The 23,750-nt window shown below is 46.0% G+C and overlaps 1 protein-coding gene across 2 annotated transcripts; it reads right to left on the reverse strand.

Annotated features, from left to right (window-relative positions):
- Positions 1-7,865: 7,865 nt before the first annotated feature.
- LOC142365673 (uncharacterized) lies at positions 7,866-14,907 on the reverse strand. 2 transcript variants are annotated; one of them, XR_012766539.1, is made up of 2 exons: positions 14,677-14,907; positions 7,866-9,294 (listed from the first exon to the last, which is right to left on the reverse strand). XR_012766539.1 is itself a non-coding variant. In XM_075446716.1 (2 exons), exons 1-2 carry the CDS (start codon positions 11,239-11,241, stop codon positions 9,116-9,118), a joined length of 744 nt encoding a protein of 247 aa, XP_075302831.1. In that variant the 5' UTR covers positions 11,242-14,907; the 3' UTR covers positions 7,866-9,115. The 2 variants fall into 2 exon arrangements, 1 of the variants encoding a protein (XP_075302831.1); XM_075446716.1 differs by having other exon boundaries at positions 10,677-14,907.
- Between the last annotated feature and the right edge of the window lie 8,843 nt (positions 14,908-23,750).

Below are 23,750 nucleotides of genomic sequence, written 5' to 3' on the forward strand. Positions count from 1 at the left end.
AAATCATAGAATCATAGAAAGTTTTGGGTTGGAAGGGACCCCTAGAGGTCATTTAGTCCAACCCCCCCGCAGCGAGCAGGGACACCACTAACTAGATCAGGTTGCTCAGAGCCCTGTCCAACCTGGTCTTGAATGTTTCCAGGGATGGGGCCTCCACTACCTCTCTGGGCAACCCGTTCCAGTGTTTCACAACCCTCATTGTAAAGAATTTCTTCCTTATATCCAGCCTAAACCTACCCTGTTTTAGTTTAAAACCATTACCCCTCGTCCTGTCACTGCTGTCTCTACTAAAAAGATTGTCCCCATCTTTCCTATAGGCTCCCTTTAAGTACTGAAAGGCTGCAATCAGGTCTCCCCGCAGCCTTCTCTTCTCCAGGCTGAACAAGCCCAACTCTCTCAGCCTGTCCTCATAGGAGAGGTGCTCCAGCCCTCGGATCATTTTTGTAGCCCTCCTTTGGACCCGCTCCAACAGTTCCACGTCCTTCCTGTGCTGAGGGCTCCAGAGCTGAACGCAGTACTCCAGGTGAGGTCTCACCAGAGCAGAGTAGAGGGGCAGAATCACCTCTCTCGACCTGCTGGCCACGCTTCTCCTGATGCAGCCCAGGACACGGTTGGCCCTCTGGGCTGCCAGCACACATTGCCGGCTGATGTCCAGCCTTTCGTCTATCAGTACCCCCAAGTCCCTCTCAGCAGGGCTGCTCTCGATCCTTTCATCCCCCAGCCTGTATTGATACCGGGGATTACCCCGACCCAGGTGTAGGACCTTACACTTGGCCGTGTTGAACCTCATGAGTTTCACACAGGCCCACCTCTCCAGCTTGTCCAGGTCCCTCTGGATGGCATCCCATCCTTCTGGTGTCTCGACCGTACCACTCAGCTTGGTGTCATCTGCAAACTTGCTGAGGGTGCACTCGATGTCGCTGTCCATGTCATTGATAAATATATTGAACAGCACCAGTCCCAGTACGGACCCCTGAGGGACTCCACTCGTCACTGGTCTCCATCCAGACATTGAGCCGTTGACCACTACCCTTTGGCTGCGACCATCCAACCAATTCCTTATCCACCGAACGGTCCACCCATCAAATCCATGGCTCTCCAATTTAGAGAGAAGGATGTTGTGGGGGACCGTGTCAAAGGCTTTACAAAAATCCAGATAGATGACATCCATAGGTTTTCCCTTGTCCACCCTTGTTGTTACACCATCATAGAAAGCCACTAGGTTGGTGAGGCAGGACTTGCCCTTGGTGAAGCCATGCTGGGTGTCTCGAATCACCTCCCTGTCCTCCATGTGCCTTAGCATATCTTCTAGGAGGATCTGTTCCATGATCTTCCCAGGCACAGAGGTGAGGCTGACAGGTCGGTAGTTCCCAGGGTCTTCCTTTCTACCCTTTTTGAAAAGGGGCACAATGTTTCCCTTTTTCCAGTCACTGGGGACTTCCCCTGACTGCCATGACTTTTCAAATATCATGGAGAGTGGCTTGGCAACTACGTCAGCCAGTTTCCTCAGGACTCTGGGATGCATCTCATCAGGTCCCATGGACTTCTGTACATTTAGGTTCCTCAGGAGGTCCCGAACCTGGTCTTCACTTACAGCTGGAGGGATTTTACCCTCCTGGTCTCCTTTATGCCATTCAGGCACCAGGAAGTCCCAGACTGGTCTTGGCAGTAGACGGGAACTGGACTCAGGAATGCACGGATCACAGTCTGGATCAGGATCACAGGCAAGACAAGGAGCAGGGTCTTCTTCAGAAGTGGGCCATGGACGAAGAGAGCGAGACCCTTGTGATCCCCTAGCTTTAAACTGAGTATGACATGCATGGCATCGAATACCTTGTTGGTCAATATTTTTTACACCTGAACAGGTGAGCAAGCCTGGAAAACTGATATGTCACCTAACAGAAGGGTGACTTGCTCACCCCAATGAAAACCAGCAGCTTCTAGCACTGTAATGGGGTCTGGCCTGTGCCTATCGAGCCGCAGTTCAGTACTCTCAGAGGACTGTGACTGAGGCAAGGACCCAAACTGCATCTGAGGACAATATGTTTGAAGGCAATGACCCAAACAACAACTACAGTAATTTCCTCACTAGTGAAAAGAATCAGTGGACAAGGAGAATAGCAGTTCCATATCATCGATTAGTAAGAGAGGAGGAAGAAAGGGAAAGATTTGATCAAGAAGCTGGTCCTTCGACAAGGGAAGTGGGAGAAGGAGTGAGAGAAATCACACAAGAGGCAGTAACTACCCGGTCCCTGACTTCAGCAGAACTTCGAGACATGCAGAAAGCTTACAGCTGCCAGCCAGGTGAGCAGATTACTGCCTGGCTGCTCCCATGCTGGGATAATGGGGCCGACAGTCAGCAATTGGAAGGTAAAGAAGCCCAACAGCTGGAATCCCTTGCTAGAAACTGGTGAATTGAGAGAGGACTTGGAAAAGAGGCAGCAATTTGCAGTCTCTGGAGATGGCTGCTCTCAAGTGTGAGGGCAAGATACCCATTCAAGGAAGATCTTGTGAATTACCAAGGAAAGTGGACTACCGCAGGTAAAGGCATTCAGTACCTGAGAGAATTAGCAGTGCTGGAAGTCATCTGCAGTGACCTAGATGATGATGAGGTCTCCAAAGACCCAGAGGATGTCCTGTGCACATGGGCCATGTGGAGGAAGGTGATTCAAAGTGCCCCAGTGTCATATTCTGACAGCTTGGCAGTGATGTGTTGCCTGGATATAGATACACCAACTATGGAGAGAGTGTCTTCTTGGCTCCAAAACTTTGAAGAAAATCTCTGTTCCTCCTCATCCCCATAGGCCAGCCCCTTGGCATTCAGGGGCACCCCAAGAAGTCAGTCCCCTCCTGCCCTGGTCAGAGGGAAAGGGAGCTGCAGGCACATGCTGCATGGCACACTCTGGTTCTTCCTGCATGACCAGGGGGAGGACATGAGGAGGTGGGATGGTGAACACACCTTTAAGCTGAAAGCCCATGTATGCAAACTGAGGGGGAAGATAGCTGTGAAGAAAGGGCCAACCAAGGAGGCTGTCAGTGTAGTTGCTGCAGAGACTCAAGAAGGCAATCGTCGATCTCCCAGACGTATAAGAAGGACTGAGATCACCTCCCTTGATCCTGGTGAGGGGGCTTCTGGTCTGGCACTGCAAGGGTCAGACAGTGAATATTCTGACCAGGAACAAGAATAGAGGGCCCCTGCCTTCAGCCAGGAGGAGGAAAGGGATGACCGGGTATACTGGAATGTGTGGATTCAATGGCCTGGCACATCAAACCCACAGAAGTATATAGACACTGGTGCACAGTGTACACTGGTGCCATCAGGGTATAAGGGCACAGAACCCACATCTGGATCCCTGGGGTGACAGGGGAATGCCAAGACTTGTCTGTATTGGAGGCTGAGGTGAGCTTGACAGGGGACAAGTGGGAAAAGCATCCCATTGTGACCAGCCCAGAGGCCCCATGTATCCTTGGCATAGATTGCCTCAGGAGAGGGTACTTCAAGGACCCAAAGGGGTACCGATGGGCTGTGAACACAGAGAAGATCAAACAGCTATCGACCCAGCCTGGCCTCTCGGAAGATCCCTTCGTTGTGGGATTGTTGCAAGTTGAAGAACAGCAGGTGCCAATTGCTACCAGGACGGTGCACCGGCGGCAATATCGCACGAACTGAGACTCCCTGGCTCCCATCCATGAGGTGATTCACCAACTGGAGAGCCAAGGAGTCATCAGCAAGACTCACTCACCTTTTAATAGCCCCATATGGCCAGTGCAAAAGGCTGATGGAGGGTGGAGGTTAACAGTAGAATATCGTGGCCTGAACAAAGTGATGCCACCACTGAGTGTTTCTGTACCAGACATGTTAGAGCTCCAATATGAAGTGGAGTCAAAGGCAGCCAAGTGGTATGCTACAACTGACATTGCCAATGTGTTTTTTTTCAATTCCTTTGGCAGCAGAGTGCAAGGCACAGTTTGCTTTCATGTGGATGGGTGATCCGGGTTGTGGATCTAGCTTTTGAGTAAGGACTCCACTGGTTACTCCTTTGTTCTCATGCACAAATTGTTCAAAAGACTTGGAGTAATCCAGCAATCCCAGTGTCAGATTAGAAGCTAAAGTTCCTTTTATAGCTTGGAAAACTTTTTCTCTCTCTGAACCCCACCATATAGGCTCCACTTCCTCTGCCTTGTGAGCTTCTGTCCACGACTTACTGTTGTGGGTTTGCATGGCAAGGTTTTGGTAGCAGGGGGGCTATAGGGCTGGCTTCTGTGAGAAGCTACGAGAAGCTTCCCCCATGTCTGACAGAGCCAATGCCAGCCGGCTCTATGATGGACCCGCCACTGGCCAAGGCCAAGCCAATCAGCGATGGTGGTAGTGCCTCTGTGATAACATATTTAAGAAGGGGAAAAAACCTACGGCGTAACGGCAGTCAAGAGAGAGGAGTGAGAGAAACAACTCTGCAGACACCAAGGTCAGTGAAGAAGGAGGAGAAGGTGCTCGAGATGCCGGAGCAGAGATTTTTCCCCTGCAGTCCCTGGTGATGAAGACCATGGTGAGGCAGGCTGTCCCCCTGCAGCCCATGGAGGTCCATGGTGGAGCAGATATCCACCTGCAGCCCGTGGAAGACCCCACGCCAGAGCAGATGTATGCCTGAAGGAGGCTGTGACCCCATGGGGAGCCTGCGCTGGAGCAGGCTCCTGCCAGGACCTGTGGAGCCGTGAAGAGAGAGAGAAGCCCACGCTGGAGCAGATTTGCTGGCAGGGCTTGTGACCCTGTGGGGACTCACTCTGGAGCAGCCTGTTTCTGAAGGACTGCACCCCGTGGGAAGGACTCATCTTGAAGAGGTTTCTGGAGAACTGTCTCCTATGGGAGGGACCTCATGCTGGAGCAGGGAAGAGTGTGAGGAGTCCTCCCCCTGAGGAGGAAGGAGCGGCAGAGACAATGTGTGATGAACTGACTGCAACCCCCATTCCCTGTCCCCCTGCGTCGCTCGGGGGGAGGAGGCAGAAAAACAGGAGTGAAGCTGAGCCTGGGAAGAAGGGAGGGGTAGGGGGAAGGTGTTTTTAAGATTTGGTTTTACTTCTCATTATCGCACTCTAATTTGATTGGTGATAAATTAAACTTCCTTTTCTCCCCATGTTCAGTCTGTTTTGTCCGTGAACCACTGTTCAGCAATTATCTCTATCTGTTTTATTATTATAATCCCAATTAGGATCAATTTGAGGCCAGGCAGACCGATTTCCCCCTGTCTGTAGGGTTAATTCCACATTCTTTTCAATTATCTTATTTTTCTGTTTGGATGGAACAACTCTCTCAATAACATATTAACATCGGCCCAGGATGGATTATATCCCCCCAAAATATTGGAAAATAATGATGCACATCAACCCACATCTTTCCTTAACCTGGGATTTTGATTTCCCCACATAACCAAATCCCCAAGGTTCCAGGGGTGTTGGGTGTATACATGTAACACTGGAGGTGGGGGAGGAACATTTTACACCCCACCCCCCAGGCTGCCACTGGAAACCACAGGGTAAAGCCCAGCAAAAGCAACAAGCAATACAGAGGGAGGGGGGTAGGGTGGTGCAGAAACTGGCTCTGCAGGCACCTCAGTTAAATGACTCACAATTGCTGCACCTAAAGTTCTTCCTCGAGGTTTTCATATTCATTTTCGACTATCCTCTTTATGGTGGTCATATGTCCAATTATCCCATACATACCAATAATCCATTTGCTGAGGTTTTTCACCTCCTAAAATTTTCTGGAGTGTAGCCAATTTCTTTAATTTGAAGGATCCTTCACGGGGCCTTACCCCTGCTCCTCTAAGTGCTGGCTAGTCTTCCTTACACAATGCTATTGCTAGTTGTTTTTTTTTTTTGATAAATCTGCAGTGTCATCTATTTTCCTTCTATTTTCTAGTACCTCGGCTAAGGGCATCCCCTTCTCTATGCCAGGTATGTTCCCCATATCTGTATGCCAAATTTGTGGGCCTTAAGCAGATCAGGTGGCATACATCTATCCTAGTGCGCTTCCGATGTGAGACTCAATCCACTCAGACTTCTGACATGGCACTCGAACCCACTTGGACTCTGAATACCTAGAGCGCTCTTCCGATGTGGGACTCAAACCCACTCAGACTCAGAATATGTAAAATTTAATAGCAGAATTTCAGCACGCACTGATGTTTAGAATTTAGTAGCAGAATTTTGACACTCATCAGTTGGCACCTCCCATCTCCAAAGTTCCCAGGTGAACTCACATGATGCCAACAATTGGACATTTGGAGATGAGAGAGTCCGACGTCCATCAGTGGTTGCCTAGAGTCCCATTTGGGGTGCCAAACTGTTGTGGAAATGATGCATGCCAGACATCATAACAGGGTTCGACTCTAGGTTTCCGCATAAGCTGAAAGATAGATTCCTTTATGAAAGTACTTTTTATTAATAGCACTACAGCTTGAGCTGGGTGCCTCCAAAGAGGGACTCCAAACAAAGAAATCCCTGGGCAATTATACCCTTACAATCTAAGTTCCCCACCCCTCAGGCGACAGTTCGGACCAATAGTAATATTAAGGTCTGGGGTCTTGCTTTTTTGTTGGTTTGATTTGTTTGCTCTTTCATTACTAAGTGGTTGCTAAGTGGTCATCTTATACATTATCACATCCTCTTAGGTTGGTTTCAGCTGATTCTGTAGTTAGCTATTCGGCATGTCGTAATACAGTTGTTACGGTTCATATACCACAATCTGTAGGTTTTGCCTGCTCTAGCTATTAATCTTTAAGCTGCTAGCTCTAAGTTTCAACTAACTTTTTCTACAACAAAATGTACTTTCCCACATGGTTGCAAGAGATGGCCTCCAGGAAATGAAGCTTTAAGAGGTCTACAGTTTTAATTTTAGATAAAAACAGAAAGACACCAGGCAATGAGGGTACATTTGTATATGGTCATTCAGTCAAGTGATAAGAGGACAAAGGGAACGCATGGTTTATGGGGAGAAGACTGGGCACCTCGAGGTCTATCAGTATTATTAAAGACTGAGGCAAAAAAAAACATTGAATGCCTCCGTCTTTTCTTCATCCCTATTTGTCAGGTGACCATCCTCATGAAGTATCGGTCCAATATTTTCACAGAATCACATAATCACAGAATGGTAGGGGTTGGAAGGGACCTCTGTGGATCATGTAGTCCAACCCCTCTGCCAAAGCAGGTTCACCTAGAGCAGGCTGCACAGGACCGCGTCCAGGCAGGTTTTGAATATCTCCAGAGAAGGAGACCTCCTTAGGTCCTTAGACCTCCCCTTCCAGTTCATCCTGTTTGTTTCTCATACTGCGTGCATTGGTATATAGGCACTTCAGATGTGCTCCTAAACCCTCAGTGCTCCTCAGAGCAGCGTAAATACTCCCATTAGCATTGCCACCCTCAGGCGGTGCCATGCCAACCCTTGGCTTACCTTCAGCTCTCCTGATGGTGTCCCCTTCCCCCATCAATCCTAGTTTAAAGCCCACTCAGCTGGATGGTATTCCTCAAAGATAGTATAAAAAGATAGCTAACAAAATTTATAAAACTGTTAAGGGGAGAAAAAGTAGAGTAAGTAGTAATTTGAGACTTTTATAGTTTGAGAATTTAATAACTCTCTTATATGAAGAAATACTGTAAAGAGATAATACATGCTCCCAAAAAGAACAAAGATCATCTGGGCTTTAAATGTCTTAGCACTTTGAACAAAGCATAAAAACAATTTCCAAAGCTGAACATTCAGCATGAAGTCATTCCCAGCTATTGACATGCGGAATCAAACTCCACAACTCACAGAGAGTTATAAAGCAGGTATGTTTATTGCGGCACTGGGTGCAAGGGGGATCGCTCCTCCTAACTTGCACACCGAGTCACAAAGCATGCACCTATTTATTACAAAGTTTATCTAAGTAGGCTGGACTATTGTCACGTCGGGATCGAGGACTCATCATACGATCAATATGATCAGACAAAGCCAGTTTATTGCACTACAAACACGTGTTTATATAGACAAATTACTTCCTTGCCACGCGATAGCTCTAATGTGATTTGATGTATACACTGTCCACATGCCGTTCACTCGTACTTCTCAGTCTCTGATTCATGTGACGTTATCAGCCACGCGCATCAAACTCCTCCTCAAGATTCTGTCTGTCTTGCTTCTTGCGGTTAATGCAGGCCTTTTAGTTCCCCATTTCTTCGTGTTGTAACAGGCTTCAGACCGCAGTCGTCCTTGCCTGTGACCTTGAGGCCTGCTCCTTTACAGGCTATCAAGAGTCAGGCTCAGAGTATCTGGAGGGCTCATCACACGGCTGTGGTTCTCCAAATATCCCACAGACTATTGTAATTATTTCTAGGAATAGGCGTGATTATTATAATTATTTCTAGGAATTCATTATCATACTCTGCCCCTCTTTACTGCTTGCGCAGTGTCATCTGGTGGTCGTCTGTGGGGGTCTTTTGGATGAAGGCTCGTAGCCTTCCTCGCTGTGTGCTTTCACCTTTGGCTCAAAAATTCCTGAGTTGTCTGTGTTGGCTGAGTCCCAAACCATAGAACCAGTTTCAGCTAGAGAGTTGCTTCTTACAGACAGCAAAGTTCTGGTTATCAGTCCTTATCAGTCCTTGTTTCTCTTCGTTTGTCTCGTAAGCAGTCCTTGTTAGCAACATTTGAGCTCACGGCAGTCCTTGTTAGCAAGGTTACAAAGAACAGAACTAAACTAAATGACAGTGTTAAACTCTTACCTTAACATAGCTTCAGAGCTGTATAACAAAATTAAACTAAAGCTATAGCAAAGTTGAACTAAACGTCAATTTCCCACATCAAGTCCCCCCTTTTCTTTCATCTTTTGCAAATTCTTTTGCTATAAGGTTACCCTCTTTAAGGGTTTTGGCAAAATATTTGCCACTGTCATAAGCAATTTCCTGTTGTCATATATTATGACAGGTGCTAAATTCGTTCCTGATAAGTCTTTTCCTATAATTCCTATATGTCCAAAATAGGCCCTTGACCAAGGCCATTTCCAAGTACCAACTCCCATGGGTTTCAGCACAGTTGCCACCCACATTATTGCAAAGATTTTTAGCTTAGCTTGGTTAGTCCATATTAGCGTCTTTGGATGTGGAGCTTCAGGGGTCCAGCGGATGTTGTTTTCCATTGCTGCTGAGGAGCTTTCTTCACCCTTGTATGATGGATCCAGGATGTCTGCTCCTTAATCTTGACTGCTGTGTGGGATGTCAGCAGCACTTGGAACGGTCCTTCCCATTTCGGTTCTAGTGGAGAATCTAAAAGAGATGATATATACATAATCACCAGGTTCAATATTATGTACAGGCCCATCAAGACCTCGGGCTCTAGTTCCTAAGACCAGCTTCTCTACTTCTCGAAGCTGCTTCTGCAGGTTTATTATGTAGCCAGTTAATACCTCATCCCCAACTTGAGTTGATGTTCCTGCCTGTACCATGTAGGGCCTCCCATATATTATTTCGAAAGCACTTAGTCCTTCTTTGGTTCTGAGTTTGGTTCTAATTCTCAGGAGTGCTAATGGCAATGATTGGGGCCAAGACAGGTTAGCCTCCTGACCCAATTTTACAATTTGCAGTTTAATGAGGTGGTTCATCTTTTCCACTTGACCGCTTGACTGCGGACTATATGGGGTATGTAATTGCCAATCTATTCCCAAAAGTTTACTAACTTGTTGAATGACCTTGGCAATAAAATGTGACCCTCTGTCTGATGAGATTACTGCAGGAACCCCAAATCTCGGTATTATTTCTTGCAGTAGTACCTTGGTTACTTCCCTAGCTTTATTAGTTCGACAAGGGAATGCTTCTGGCCATCCTGAAAAGGCATCCGTCAAGACTAGCAGGTATCGAAACCCCCCTTTTCTTGGCAGTTCTGAGAAATCAATTTGCCACTGCTGTCCCGGGTAATTTCCTTTCCCGATTTGTCCTAGTTGGGCTTTAGGTCTTGTCTTGGGGTTACTCTGCAAACAAACCTCGCATTGTTGTGTTCCCTGCTTGATAGTAGTGTATAGATTTTGGGCGACTATCAGCCGATTCAAATATTTATACAGGGCCTCTGTTCCCCAGTGAGATTTTCTATATTCTGCCATAACTACGGCCCATAACAATGCAAATGGTATTATTATTTTACCTTGTGGGGTCTCTGCCCACCTACCTTTCTCTGTTTTTCCCCCTAGGTCTTCAGTTAATTTTTGATCTTCTTTAGAATACTTGGGTTCACAATCAATTTGTATTTTACCATCTGGGACTAAAGACTGCACCCCCAATTAACTCTTCTCTGCTGCTCTTTTAGCCTCACGGGCTGCCATGGCGTTGCCCAGTTCCTGAGTGTTGTCTCCTTTCTGATGAGCTTTACAATGCATGATAGCCACTTTCTCGGGCAGCTGCACTGCTTCCAGGAGCTTAAGAATTTCTTCGGCATGTTTTATATGTTTTCCTTGGGTAGACAGGAGTCCTCTCTCTTTCCACACAGCTCCATGAGCATGGACTACCCCAAAGGGGTATTTAGAGTCCATCCAGATATTCATTTTCTTGCCTTTAGCTAGTTCTAATGCTTGAGTTAAGGCTATTATTTCTGCCTTTTGAGCTGAGGTGTTTGGGGCAAGGGCTTTCGACTCTATTACCTGATCTGTAGTGGTTACCGTGTACCGCCTTGTGGACTCCTTTTCGAACGAAGCTGCTTCCATCAGTGTACCAGGAACCTTCAGCATCCTCCAGAGACTTCTCTTCTAGGTCAGGTTGGCTAGAATAGACTGCTTCAATCGTTTCCAAGCAATCATGCGATACTGGTTCCCCTGTGGTCCCGCTGAGGAAAGATGCTGGATTGAAAATGTTAGTAACCACTATTTCCACATCATCCTGCTTTACCAGGATAGCTTGATATTTAAGAAACCTTTGTGGTGACAGCCAGTGTCCTCCCTTCACCTCTAATACTGCTGATACGGTATGAGATACCAGTACTGTAATCTTTTGGCCTAGTGTAAATTTACGTGCTTCTTGAATATTCAGCACTACCGCTGCTACTGCCCACAGGCAGCTAGGCCATCCTTTGCTTACTTCATCAAGTTGTTTAGAGAAGTATGCCACTGCCCTCCGATACGGTCCCAGATTTTGGGTTAGGATTTCTAGGGCTATTCCCTGCTTTTCATGAGAGAACAGCCAGAAGGGCTTAGTAGTGTCTGGCAGTCCCAAAGCAGGGGTGTCCATCAGCTTTTTCTTCAGCTGTTGGAATGCTCTTTCTGCTTCCTCATTTCAGATGAGGAGTTTTTTATCATATTTTAATAGTTCATAGAGTGGTTTTACCAAGAGTCTGTAATTATATATCCATAGGTGACACCATCCTGTCATTCCCAGGAACGTGCGGAGCTCTTTAGCTGTCTGTGGTCGAGGGGTCTGACAGATGGCCTCCTTCCTTGTTGTTCCCAGTGTTTGTTGGCCCGCAGCTATCTCATACTCGAGGTAGGTTACTTGCTGTTGAGCTATTTGGGCTTTCTGTGGAGAAACTCGATAGCCGTTAAGTCCAAGGAAATTTAGCAGACTGCTTGTCCATATTATACAAAGTTCTTTCGTCTCGGTGGCTATTAATAGATCATCTACATACTGTAATATTGTTCCTGCTCCATGGGGTCACTCCCATTGTTCCAAGTCTTTAGCTAATTGATTTCCAAAAAGAGTGGGGCTGTTCTTAAACCCCTGGGGTAACACAGCCCATGTCAGCTGTGTCTTCCTTCCGGAGTCTGGGTTTTCCCATTTAAATGCAAACAACAGCTGGCTTTCTGGACTTAATGGGAGGCAAAAGAAGGTGTCTTTCAAGTCCAGGATGGTAAACCAGGCTAATTCAGGTATCAATTTGGTTAATAATGTGTATGGGTTTGCCAGGACAGGGTGCAGATCCTCAACAATTCTATTGATAGCCCTGAGATCCTGTACTATTCAATAACTATCATCCGGCTTTTTAATCGGTAAAATGGGAGTGTTATATTCTGATTCACACTCTATTAATACCCCATATTTGATGAACTGGCTGATCACTGGTCGAATTCCTTCCCTGTCTTCCATTCTAAGGGGGTATTGTCTAATCCTTACAGGCCGTGTTCCTTGCTTAAGTTTGACTATTATTGGAGAGGCATTTTTCGCTTTTCCTGGTGTCTCTGCAGCCCATACTCCCAGGTATACCTGGTTCTGGACTTCCTCAGGTACTCCTGAGCCAACAGGGGTATTTATGAGGGCCAAACTCAAAATTTCAATTAGTTAGTCACTTCCCACTTGGAGTTCTACTTTCCCTTTGTCAAATCTTATTTCTGCCTTTAATTGTTCCAATAAATCTCATCCTAATAGAGGTCTTGGCGAATTAGGCATATATAAAAATTTGTGTACCCCCAATTGTTTCCCTAATTTGAATTCAAGAGGTTTTAGAAAGTACGCCTTTTCACTTTGTCCAGTTGCTCCCCTTACCATTACAAAGTCATCATCCACGGGTGTCAAAGCTTCATTTAAAGCGGAGAATGTTGCCCCAGTATCAACTAGAAATTCCATGCCCTGTTGCCGTTTCCTTAGCTTTAATACAACCAGTGGATCCGCTAGGGAAGATTCCCCAGGTCCCTTTCAATCCTCCTTGATGTGGGCCTGTATCCTTTTCCTCCTTCTCTGTCTTTCTGGACACTCATTTTTCTAATGTCCCCTCTGCCTACAACACGCACATTGGTTTCTTTCCAAGGGCCTCTCAGGTCCTTCACTTCTGAATCCTTCATTGTCTTGTAACACCGCTACTAACATCCGCTTCTTTTACTTTCTTGTAACGCTGTTGCTAACATCTGCTTATTTTTCTTTTGATCCTCCTCCTCCCTGTTACTAAACACTCTCCATGCTTCGTCTAGTAAATTTTCCAAATTCCTGCTGTCTGCCGCTCTCCGTTTCTGCATCACTTGCTGACTGCCCAATGAATAATGTTCTAGCAGGTCAGATACATGATCCCTCCGGGATCCTTCATTTTATCCAACTTAGTACATCTCTGCCCTATACTACACGCTGAGCAACATCCTTTCAACTTCCTTTTTCCCTCTTCCTCATTTTATACAAAATACAGCCCAAAGGACTTTTCTTACGTATTTCTCTGCTCTGTGAAATCCCCATTATTTACCACGTCCACCTCTCTGTCCCTCGATCAACGTACGACAAACCAAATTTGCACTTGAACAAATCCTTTTAACACCAACAGCTCCAACTCTTAACCAAACTTCTATACTTTGAGCACCAAGAAATAGTTACCGGCTGCATACGAAACCTTATCCCCCTTCTTTTTTCTTCTCAAAAATAACATCAATTGCAACAAAGTATTATAATTCAGTGTTCCATTAGAGGGATATTTTCCTCATAATCTAATTTATACCAAAGCCACCACTGATTACAATACTTTATTAAGGTCCTTTTGTTCACACTCCCACCTGGTGGTCCTCCTATATCCTTCCAGTGAGCCAAAATACAGCCTAAAGGGCTCTTTTTCACTGTCTCTTCACTTTGTTTGCCTCCCATTATTCATTTAATGTTTTGCTCTCCTAGTGTATCCTGCAGGAACTTTCCCTGCCCTCCTCCCTTGCTAGTTAAGGAATACAGTCTGATTAAACCGACAGCAGTAATACCTTATCCAAGGCAGAAGGTGCAGAGGTGTACTCGCCCCACAGAAAATACACCTAAATTCAAGACAATTATTAACATAAAACTCCTGTCTTCCATTTGACAAAAATAATGTACTTCCAACACTTTGAACACGAGTGCGAACAAATAGGCGACAGCAGTGACAAAGTGGACAGGAGCTAGTACGAGCTCCACATTGAGGGACCACAGTGCTACTCTGTCCTGTGTCCCTTCCCATGTAATAACAATAATTCTGTAGCTATACTTTTATTGCCCAAATTTCACTGATTTTTAATATTTCCTAAATTCCCGCAAATTGCTTGCTAAAGCTCGCCTGAGCGATCAATCCTATCCAAGTCAGACCAATTTCCACATCGTGTATACTGATAATCATCTCTAAATCGTACCCAGACATTTTTCTCACAATCAAAACACGTGAAAATCGGGTTACATGAAAAATCCCCGTGTACAGGACACCAAGGGTTAATACTTGATTCAAGTAACACTGTTTCACAGTCTGCCATATGCTTCGTTCATCTGTGGCCGCTCTCCTCGAGGAGTACAAGGAACGATGGATCAGAACTCCACACTCACTTTGCAGCCAGGCTGCATCTCACTCGCCCAATCACTCATTCACTTTTAACACACAATAATAGCACAATAATACACATACATTCTGGGGCTAGCCCGGCACTTCATACAAACATCAAGGCCTTATTATTAGGTGTTATAATAGTGTTAGATGGTATGATCCTTCACACAACACACGGTACCAGATTTTTACAGCATATAACAATAACCATGGCAATAGCAAATATAACTCCTGCTACCACAGTCAGGAGAACCCAAGTTACCATTAGTCGGGGTACAAGACTTACAAGACTTACCCCCACCACCACCTTATGGGGACCTCAAACCCCCAACCCCAGGGGCGAGCACCAATGCTCTTTACCTCGCGTGGGACGTCTCCTCACGACTTACAGGTATCCCCTTACAGTATAAACATACCTGGTCCGCTAGTGATGGTCCTTGTCTGTACCCACATTGATCTGAGTGAGTAAGGGAGTCCTCCCGAGAAATCTCGGGGGCGCCCAGAGGAGTCCCGTCCTCAGCAGATCCTGCAGCTGGACGGAGAGGGTCCCACCTGGGTCGCCAAATTGACGTGTGGAAACGAACTCCACAACTCACAGAGAGTTATAAAGCAGGCATGTTTATTATGGCTCCGGGTGCAAGGGAGATCGCTCCTCCTAACTTGCACACCGAGTCACAAAGCATGCACCTATTTATTGCAAAGCTTATCTAAGTAGGCTGGACTATTGTAATTATTTCTAGGAATAGGCGTGGTTATTATAATTATTTCTAGGAATTCATTATCATACTCTGCCCCTCTTTACTGCTTGCGCAGTGTCATCTGGTGGTCGTCTGTGGGGGTCTTTTGGATGAAGGCTCGTAGCCTTCCTCGCTGTGTGCTTTCACCTTTGGCTCAAAAATTCCTGAGTTGTCTGTGTTGGCTGAGTCCCAAACCATAGAACCAGTTTCAGCTAGAGAGTTGCTTCTTACAGACAGCAAAGTTCTGGTTATCAGTCCTTATCAGTCCTTGTTTTTCTTCCTCTGTCTCGTAAGCAGTCCTTGTTAGCAACATTTGAGCTCACAGCAGTCCTTGTTAGCAAGGTTACAAAGAACAGAACTAAACTAAATGACAGTGTTAAACTCTTACCTTAACATAGCTTCAGAGCTGTATAACAAAATTAAACTAAAGCTATAGCAAAGTTGAACTAAACGTCAATTTCCCACATCAGCACTGACTGGCCTGCATAAAAGCCAGTAGGGTGTTTTGGTTTTACATCTGCCTTTGGCACCAGAGTTGTGGCAGAAGCAGAGAATGCTTTCATTTTGGGACAGCCGTCTCTGCTCCATCTATTATTTAATTGATAGATGTCATTGTATAATCGTAGATGCCACCCAGTTTCATGGGTTTTAGCAAATCGTTTAACTAACCCGTTTGTTCGCTCAACAATACTGTTTGCTTGGGGGTAATACGGAGTATGGAATACCCACCGAATTGCTTCTTCTTTTGCCCAGTCTTGTACCACTGCGGCTGTAAAGTGTGATCCGTTGTCACTTTGAATCTCCTCAGGAAGGAGGAGGGTACTGAACCATTCCTTCAGGCTGTAAACTGTGCTGTCTCCAGTTGCAGACAGGACAGCCGTTGCCATGGTAATTCCTGAAACAACTTCCACCCCTACTAATATATGTTTTTTACCCCGTGAGGGTTGCAATGGACCTATGTAATCAATTTGCCAGGTGTGCCACAGTGTTTTTTTATTTCGGATGTGCATGGGAGGTGCCTTACTTGGATGATCTTTGTTAAGTCGCAGGCGACATTGGGAACAGGCAGTTACCACTTGTTCACACAGTTTTGTTGACACAGGCCATCCTCGGACTATGCCTTCCCAATACAAATCAGCTCGGTCTGGCCTGGCCAGTGTGGCCTCATTTTACGTATCTAAAGCTGCCACCCATGTGTGAGAGGCTCCCTGTATTTGGGTTACCAATTCTGCAATGCTAGGTGCAGCTGCAGTTAAAGGTGCAGTGTTGGCATTTAATCGCCTGTAATCAATTGTGAGCCTCCACTGCCCGTTCGGATTTTTTACTGGCCGAACAGGGGAATTATAAGGTGAGTGTATACGAGTGATGATGCCTCGATTTTGTAAGTCTTTTACCACCCTGTTGTCACCAAAAATCCGGGAATAAAACCTCGTAACACCAATGTAGTGTTAAAAGGAAGGCATTCTTTATTGCAGCGCTGGATGCACGGGGGATAATTCCACCGAACATGCATACCTCATACCTTTTCCGTGCAGTTTATATAGATCAAAAATATACATATTTATTTTATTCATGCATATTCAATATTATTCTCTTTGGCGATTGGTGTAAACTTTTCTCGCTTCCTACGTAAATGGTTGTGCAGACTCAGTCACCCTCTTCTATTGTTTCTTTTTGAGTAGGTGGTATTACTTGAGTAGGGGGCCAGTGAGTCGGTGGTCGCGATCTCCCCCTGCCGGAATTACCTTTTACCTATTAGGTTCGCAAGCTTGGCAGTCCTGGTCAGTTTCTTCAGTCCGCTTCACAGAACCACACTCCATCATTTCTCTTGACAGAAACGCAATTACCTACCATTGTTAGCATTAATGGTTACCTAGAGACTGGACCCTCTGTTCCCAGACCTAATGTCCAGGTGGGTCGGGCTGTATCAGGAAAATAGCAGCATTGTTCATGTTTATGGTCAACTGATTTCATCACCTTGGTTACACTGTCAATACCCGATTGTGCAGCTGCTGGTAAGGTGTACTGATCTGTGTTTGTAATTTTTGATGGTGGTAAAGATATGGGCATTTCTAATAAATTTATTTTTTTAGGCTCATTCTGTTTAATTTCTTGCCTGACAAAACTCCAAACTGAACCATCAGGGAATTTCCCCTCTCTGCCATACAATAAATCAAATTCTAAAATATTAGTGTTAGCAGCACTGACCAATATTTCAGTGCAGGTAAATCTTTGCTCTCCTTGGAGCCACAAGTTAATTTTTGCTGTAGGGCATTGCCTTATGACTCCATCAATGCCTGTAAATTTTACTTTACGGTGACCAGATTTTACAGTTAAGTATGTTGCGGTCTCCTTGGTGATTACTGAAATTTGAGCACCTGTATCAATGAGGAAATTTACAAAAACTTTCTTTGGTCCCACCGGAATTGCAATGACAGGTTCGGGAGGTATATCAGAGATCCACTGTATAGCTAGTACCCACTGGGGAAGGAGGCTCACAGCCCTCCCCAGGAATGTGCGTTTTTTGCCTGGGTGTCTGTTAAATCAATTAGCTCCTGCTGTGGGGAAGATGGTGTAGCGAGGAGTTCTTTTGTTTTCTGCTGGCTGACCTTTCTTTGCTGAATTAAATTTATGGCTTAATGACTGTACCAGAATTTTGAGGTCAGTCGTGGATATACCAATCAGTAGATGCCGTGCCACTCCCATAGCTCAAGCTTTATGCCAGAGCTCGTTAGGCTCCTTATCAAATTTTAATTTGCATTCGGGCTTAGCCTTAGGGCTATGAATCTGGCAAACTCACTGAGGTGGCGGATCAGACAACTGGGAGGATCCGATCCATCCTGTCCCATCCTGCGCCCGTAGTTTACTATATCTTGTACAAATTCACTCCAAGTGATTACTTGATTTTGATCTTGGTCCTGATCCTGATCTTGCCCTCGATGTGGGCGTCGGCCTTGTCTGGGTAGAGTGACTTGAAGTCGATCTTGTACATTGGCCACATATGTTTTTAAACTGTCGGGGAGGCTGCGGATCGATGGAGTTAATCTTGCTGGACCTATAGGGGCTAACATTGGGGATCTTATTAACATATCCCGCTCGTGCATTGCTTGTATGCAGGCAGCCTTTTGTACAGATGTCACCAAATCAGAGAACCCTGAGGTTTTTATAACAGGAGGTTCTCCTCTGTCTTGCAGGTCTATGCCGCCAGCCCAATAAGCAGCTCACATAGTTAATGAGTAATTATGATTACCCAGAGTGGTAGTTAGAAATACTCCAGGACCCCAGTAGCCTCCTGCTTCTTCCTCATTTAAGAGGATTTGGTCTCCCCCAGTAAGGGAGACTCGACATACATATTCCATCTCGGATTCCTCTGGATGCCTGGAATATTTTTCCTGCAATTTTGCCAATTCAGCAGGAGACCATGGGATGGTTCGTACAGTAGTATGAGCCTGGTCTCCACCCTCATCGGTGGTTTCTGTTTTAATCAATGGCCGAATAGGTATAGGTTCTGGGGCCAAATTATAATCAGAATTTTCCTCCAGTTCATCACAGTCATCACTGTCCCAGACATCTCCACCCCACGTCTCGGGATCTGCATACTGTATTAATTTATGGATTTATTTAGCTGAGACCGAGGGTGGTATCTGGTTTAATGTGAGATTTAATTTTTCTTCTAAATGTTTTTCTCGCCTATTGGCCCAAAACAATTGCAATTAAAGGTAACCGATTTCACCTTTTAGGGAATCGATTTGTGTCTCAAATTTCTTTTGACTTTCCTTTTCAAAAGTCAGTGATATTTTTAATACTTCATTTTCTGATTTTAGTGCAGCATATTCTACATCTGCAATTTTTTTTTGGCAGTAGGGACTGTTTAATTTCTTTCTGCGCGCAAGATAGGCAAGCCCCTAATACAGCACAAATAAATTTTTTTGCCTTTAGTGTTTTTGATCTTTTGCTCACTTAGACATTGTTTTATCCATTCTACCACTTTATCCTCATCTTTCCAGAATTTCTGGGCCCATGCAATTCCTGCTTGTGAAGGTGCACACTTCTATTTTTTGTAGCAGTTTATCCATGGCAATCCTGCCAACTATGCCAATTTTTTACTGTTGCGTTAAAAGGGGGTAAGGGGAGTCTGATAAGCGGCAAAAGGAAGGCCCTCCCATTGAGTCACGAGGTTCAGAGCAGACCCCTTGTGTTTTAAACTCTCTCTCAGAGAGGAGTCTAGGTGCGGCTGGATCTACTCCTAGTCCCAGACTTGGTCAACGGTTTGTGTCTAAAGGATTAATTGTGTAGCCACTTCTCAGATTCAACTTGCCTGTCAGAGCCCTTCCAAGGACTTTCACTGAAACAGTTTCACAAAGTTGAAACAATAGGTAATTTATTCAAGCGACAGCTATCACAGATTCGGGATTGCCGTTGATAAATGCACTGTCTACAAAAGTTGAGCTCAAAGTAATGGCTTAGTGCTTTAGTTAACAATGTGTTCCTGGGGATACGTCTGACAAAGTCAGAGGCGCGACTCCTACCAAAAAGGCGTCCCTTCTTGGGGGGGGAAGAGAGGTTCAGGCCCGTCGACCGGTCCGTCAGGTGAAGTTCTCGCTTGGCTCCTCCTCCCAAAGAGAGTTTTCAAGTGCCAATTTTTATATCTTTGGAAATCTTTTGGCGAGGTGGGACTAAGTCAATTATTGTGTATCGATTGTCTCTTGGCATGGAATGTTGTGTCCTCAGAAGCGGAACTCAGCAGTTTGACACTCCTTCAGAGCGGGCATCTTGGTATGCGCATCCGGGGGCCATCTGTTCTTTATCGGAAGCAACCTCTGGCTGCGCGGCCTCTGCCATGCCCCACAGATCACTTGGTTTACAGTGATGGGCTACCCCCCTTACATCTGTCTGATGAGCTGAGCACCAGCTATTTGCTCCCTTTGTTAACTCTTCTGCTCTTGACGCCTGAGTTCGAGCATGTCTTTCATCTTGCATTTGACAAGTCCAGCAAGGCCATCGATTACAATATGTAAGGATGCTTTCCACAGAGCGCAACAGCTCTCAGTCCCCAGGTGTAAGAAATTAGGCAAGGAAGGGAAGAGATCAGCATGGCTGAGTTGAGACCTGCTGGTCAAACTAAAGGGAAAGAAGGAAATGCACAGTTACCCTGGGAAGAGTATAGGCACACTGCCCAGATGTGCCGGGACGGGGTCGGGAAGGCCAAGGCACGAGTGGAGCTGAACCTGGCAAAGGGTGCAAAGAATAATAAGGGCTTCTACAGGTATATCAGCTTGAAAAGAAAGGTCAAAGAAAGCGTAGCCTCCTCGATGAACAGGAATGGTGACCTATTATCAACAGACGAGAAGGTAACCTCTCTTCCCACACCTCACGAGTGGATGGAGTGCAAGGCAGGGACTGCAGGATCAACGTCCCTCCCACTGTTAGAGAAGATCGGGCTCGTGACCACCTGAGGAACCTCAACACACATAAATCTGTGGGACCTGGCGAGATGCATCCCAGAGTCCTGAGGGAATTGGCTGATGGAGTAGCCAAGCCACTCTCCATCATATCTGAAAAGTCATGGCAGTCAGGTGAAGTCCCTGGTGACTGGAGGAAGGGGATCATTGTGCCCGTTTTTAAAAAGGGTAGGAAGGAGGACCCTGGGAACTACTGACCTGTCAGCCTCACCTCTGTGCCTGGGAAGATCATGGAACAGATCCTCCTAGAAGCTATGCTAAGGCACATGGAGGACAGGGAGGTGATTCGAGGCAGCCAGCATGGCTTCACTAAGGGCAAGTCCTGCCCTAACTACATCAGTGGACAAGGGAAGAGCTATGGATGTCATCTGTCTGGACTTCTGTAAGGCCTTTGACATGGTCCCCCATGACATCTTTCTCTCTAAATTGGAGATTCAGATTCGCTGCAGTTTGGCCCTGGCTGGCAACAAAGGGCCACGCACTATCACACTATCGCCCCTCCCCCCGCTGGGATGGGGAGGAGAATAGAAAGAAAAAGGCAAAACTCGTGGGTCGGGATAAGGGCAGTTTAACAGAATGGCAAACAAAGCGAACAGTAACAACAACAATACTGATAAGAAAAATATAGAAAACAACCCACAGAAACGCACAGAGCAACTCTCACTGCCCAATGGCCACCGTGCTCCCGAGCTGCGATTAACTTCCCACCGGCCAGCTCCACCACTTGGAACAGAGCATGACAGCACATGGTATCTAATACCCTGCTCTGTTTGGCCAGTTTGAGTCACCTAGCCCAGCTGTGTCCCCTCCCGGCTTCTGGTGAAAATTAACCCTATCCTGGACAAACCCAGGACAGGAGTTGATGGGTGGACTGTTCGGTGGATGACGAATTGTCTGGATGGTCGCATCCAGAGGGCAGTGGTCAACGACTCAATGTCCAGAATCATAGAATCAAAGGTTGGAAAAGACCTCTAAGATCATCAAGTCCAACCTTTGCCATTCAGGACTCTCTCCCAGGGGGCCCTCTCAACCAGCAGCCTGAACAGGCCAAAGTCTGCCCTCCGGAAGTCCATGGTGGTGGTTTTGCTGACCCCTCTCCTTACTTCCCAAGAATTGAGAACTCTATCATTTCATGGTTACCCAAGACGGCCTCCGACCACCACATCTCCCACCAGTCCTTCTCTGTTAGTAAACAGCAGGTCAAGCGAGGCATCTCCTCTGGTAGGCTCACTTACCAGCTGCATCAGGAAGTTATCTTCCACACACTCCAGGAACCTCCTAGACTGTTTCCTCTCTGCTGTGTTGTATTTCCAGCAGATGTCTGGTAAGTCAAAGTCCCCCACGAGAACAAGGGCTAGTGATTGTGAGACTTCTGCCAGCCTCTTGTAGAAAACTTCATCTGCCTCTTCATCCTGGTTGGGAGGTCTATAACAGACTCCCAGCAGGATGTCTGCCTTGTTGGCTTTTCCCCTCATGTTTACCCATAAGCATTCGACCTTGTCATCACAATCATTGAGCTCTATACAATCGAAGCAGTCCCTAACATACAGAGCCACCACACCGCCTCTCTTTCCTCGCCTATCCCTTCTGAAGAGCTTATAGCCATCCATTGCAGCACTCCAGTCGTGAGAGTCATCCCACCATGTTTCTGTGATGGCAACCAAGTCATAGTTATCCTGCCGCTGTGTTAAGAAAACGTGTAGATATGACACTTCAGGACATGGTTTAGTAGGCATGATGGTGTCAGTTTGATGATTGGACTCGATGATCTTAGAGGTCTTTTCCAACCTTAATGATTCTGTGATTCTAAGCTAACTCTTACTGGCTGAGAATGCCCTATAGTGACGATAAAATAGTAGGAGATTTGCCTTTCAAAAAAAACAGGCATATAACCAGAGCCAGAACAGCAACAGACCAGAATCCAGTATAAATCCCCACACACCTGCGTGGGACATGGGTTTAGAACAGTGAAGATTAACACACCACTGTTCATACATCCACACCACCTGCATGAGAGAAGTACATATTGATGATGCGAGCAATAGTAACTGATTAGCCCATCCCTTAATATGAGTAATTTGATTGGTCTACACAACTGTATTGTAACGTACATAAACCCTGCTTTCCTCTGTATCAGGGTCCTCCATGCATTAGGCTGGAGCACCGCTATGCACATAGCTAAAAGAAAAGAATACGTTCCCTTGATAATTCTATACTAAGCATCCTTGTCTTCTTCCTCTGCTGGTGAAGAACTGACTTTTACAGTTGGCACCTCAGATGGGACACTGCCAACTCACCCGATTCACCATGTCACTATACTCCCCTCTGATTCATCATTCCACTTCTGGGAAGAAGGTGAGTTCACCTGGGAACTTGAATACAGGGGGTAGTAAGTGGAAGAATCCTTTTTGAGCATTAAAAGAAGTGTGTTAATGATGGTAGGAAGACTTAGTATAATGAAGGGGTTGGCTTCAGTAGAAGTTCTAAAGAATTGGCCAAAAACAGAGGGAACTCATGGCCTCTTGAGACAAAAGGGCATTACAGTTATGCCAATTCAACTGGCCTGAGGAGACCTCTGTTGGAACTGCAGACCAACAGTGGCCCAAGATGGGCAGTCTGGATGAAGGTGGACAATGACCATTGTGTCTACAATTAGAAGACCAGTCCTCAGGACAGATGGATTATGAGTATATCTGGAATAATTAGGAATAATTACACCTGGCATAATTAAGGTTGGGCAAATGGGGAATCTGAATCCCCTCAATTTCCCCCCAACTTTGAGGACCCTGCCTCTCCTAGTGCACTGAAGACTCAGGCTCCTCTAAAACAAGTTGTAGTGGGAACCGGGCAGGTTCCTAGACATCTGACTTTATGTACTGTTCATAGTCCTTTCAATCCTAATAATTTAATGATTACAGTTTGGGCAGATATCCAACAATTATTTGAATCAGTGTTTACCCCGAATGAACGTATATGAATCCGGGAGCATAATCAGAGATAGACTGAAGAAGCCGCTGGGAGAACACTGTGGCCGATGGCCAACCCAGGGTGGGATCATAATACAGAAGCAGGGAGGAACACCTTAAGACAATGTAGAGATGGACTTTTAGAATCCCTGGCGCGAGTAGGATGAAAATCAACAAATTTGAATAAAGTGAGGGAATGCCAGCAAGGGTTGACAGAGCACCCATCCAATTTCTATGCTCGATTAGCTACACAAATTAGAATATACGGAGGGGGTTGTGGTGGTGCAGCTGCCCGGGGCCACTATGACACATCAGGATAAGCTCC

This window comes from Opisthocomus hoazin, chromosome W (genome assembly GCF_030867145.1).
Source record: "Opisthocomus hoazin isolate bOpiHoa1 chromosome W, bOpiHoa1.hap1, whole genome shotgun sequence".
Classification (NCBI taxonomy): domain Eukaryota; kingdom Metazoa; phylum Chordata; class Aves; order Opisthocomiformes; family Opisthocomidae; genus Opisthocomus; species Opisthocomus hoazin.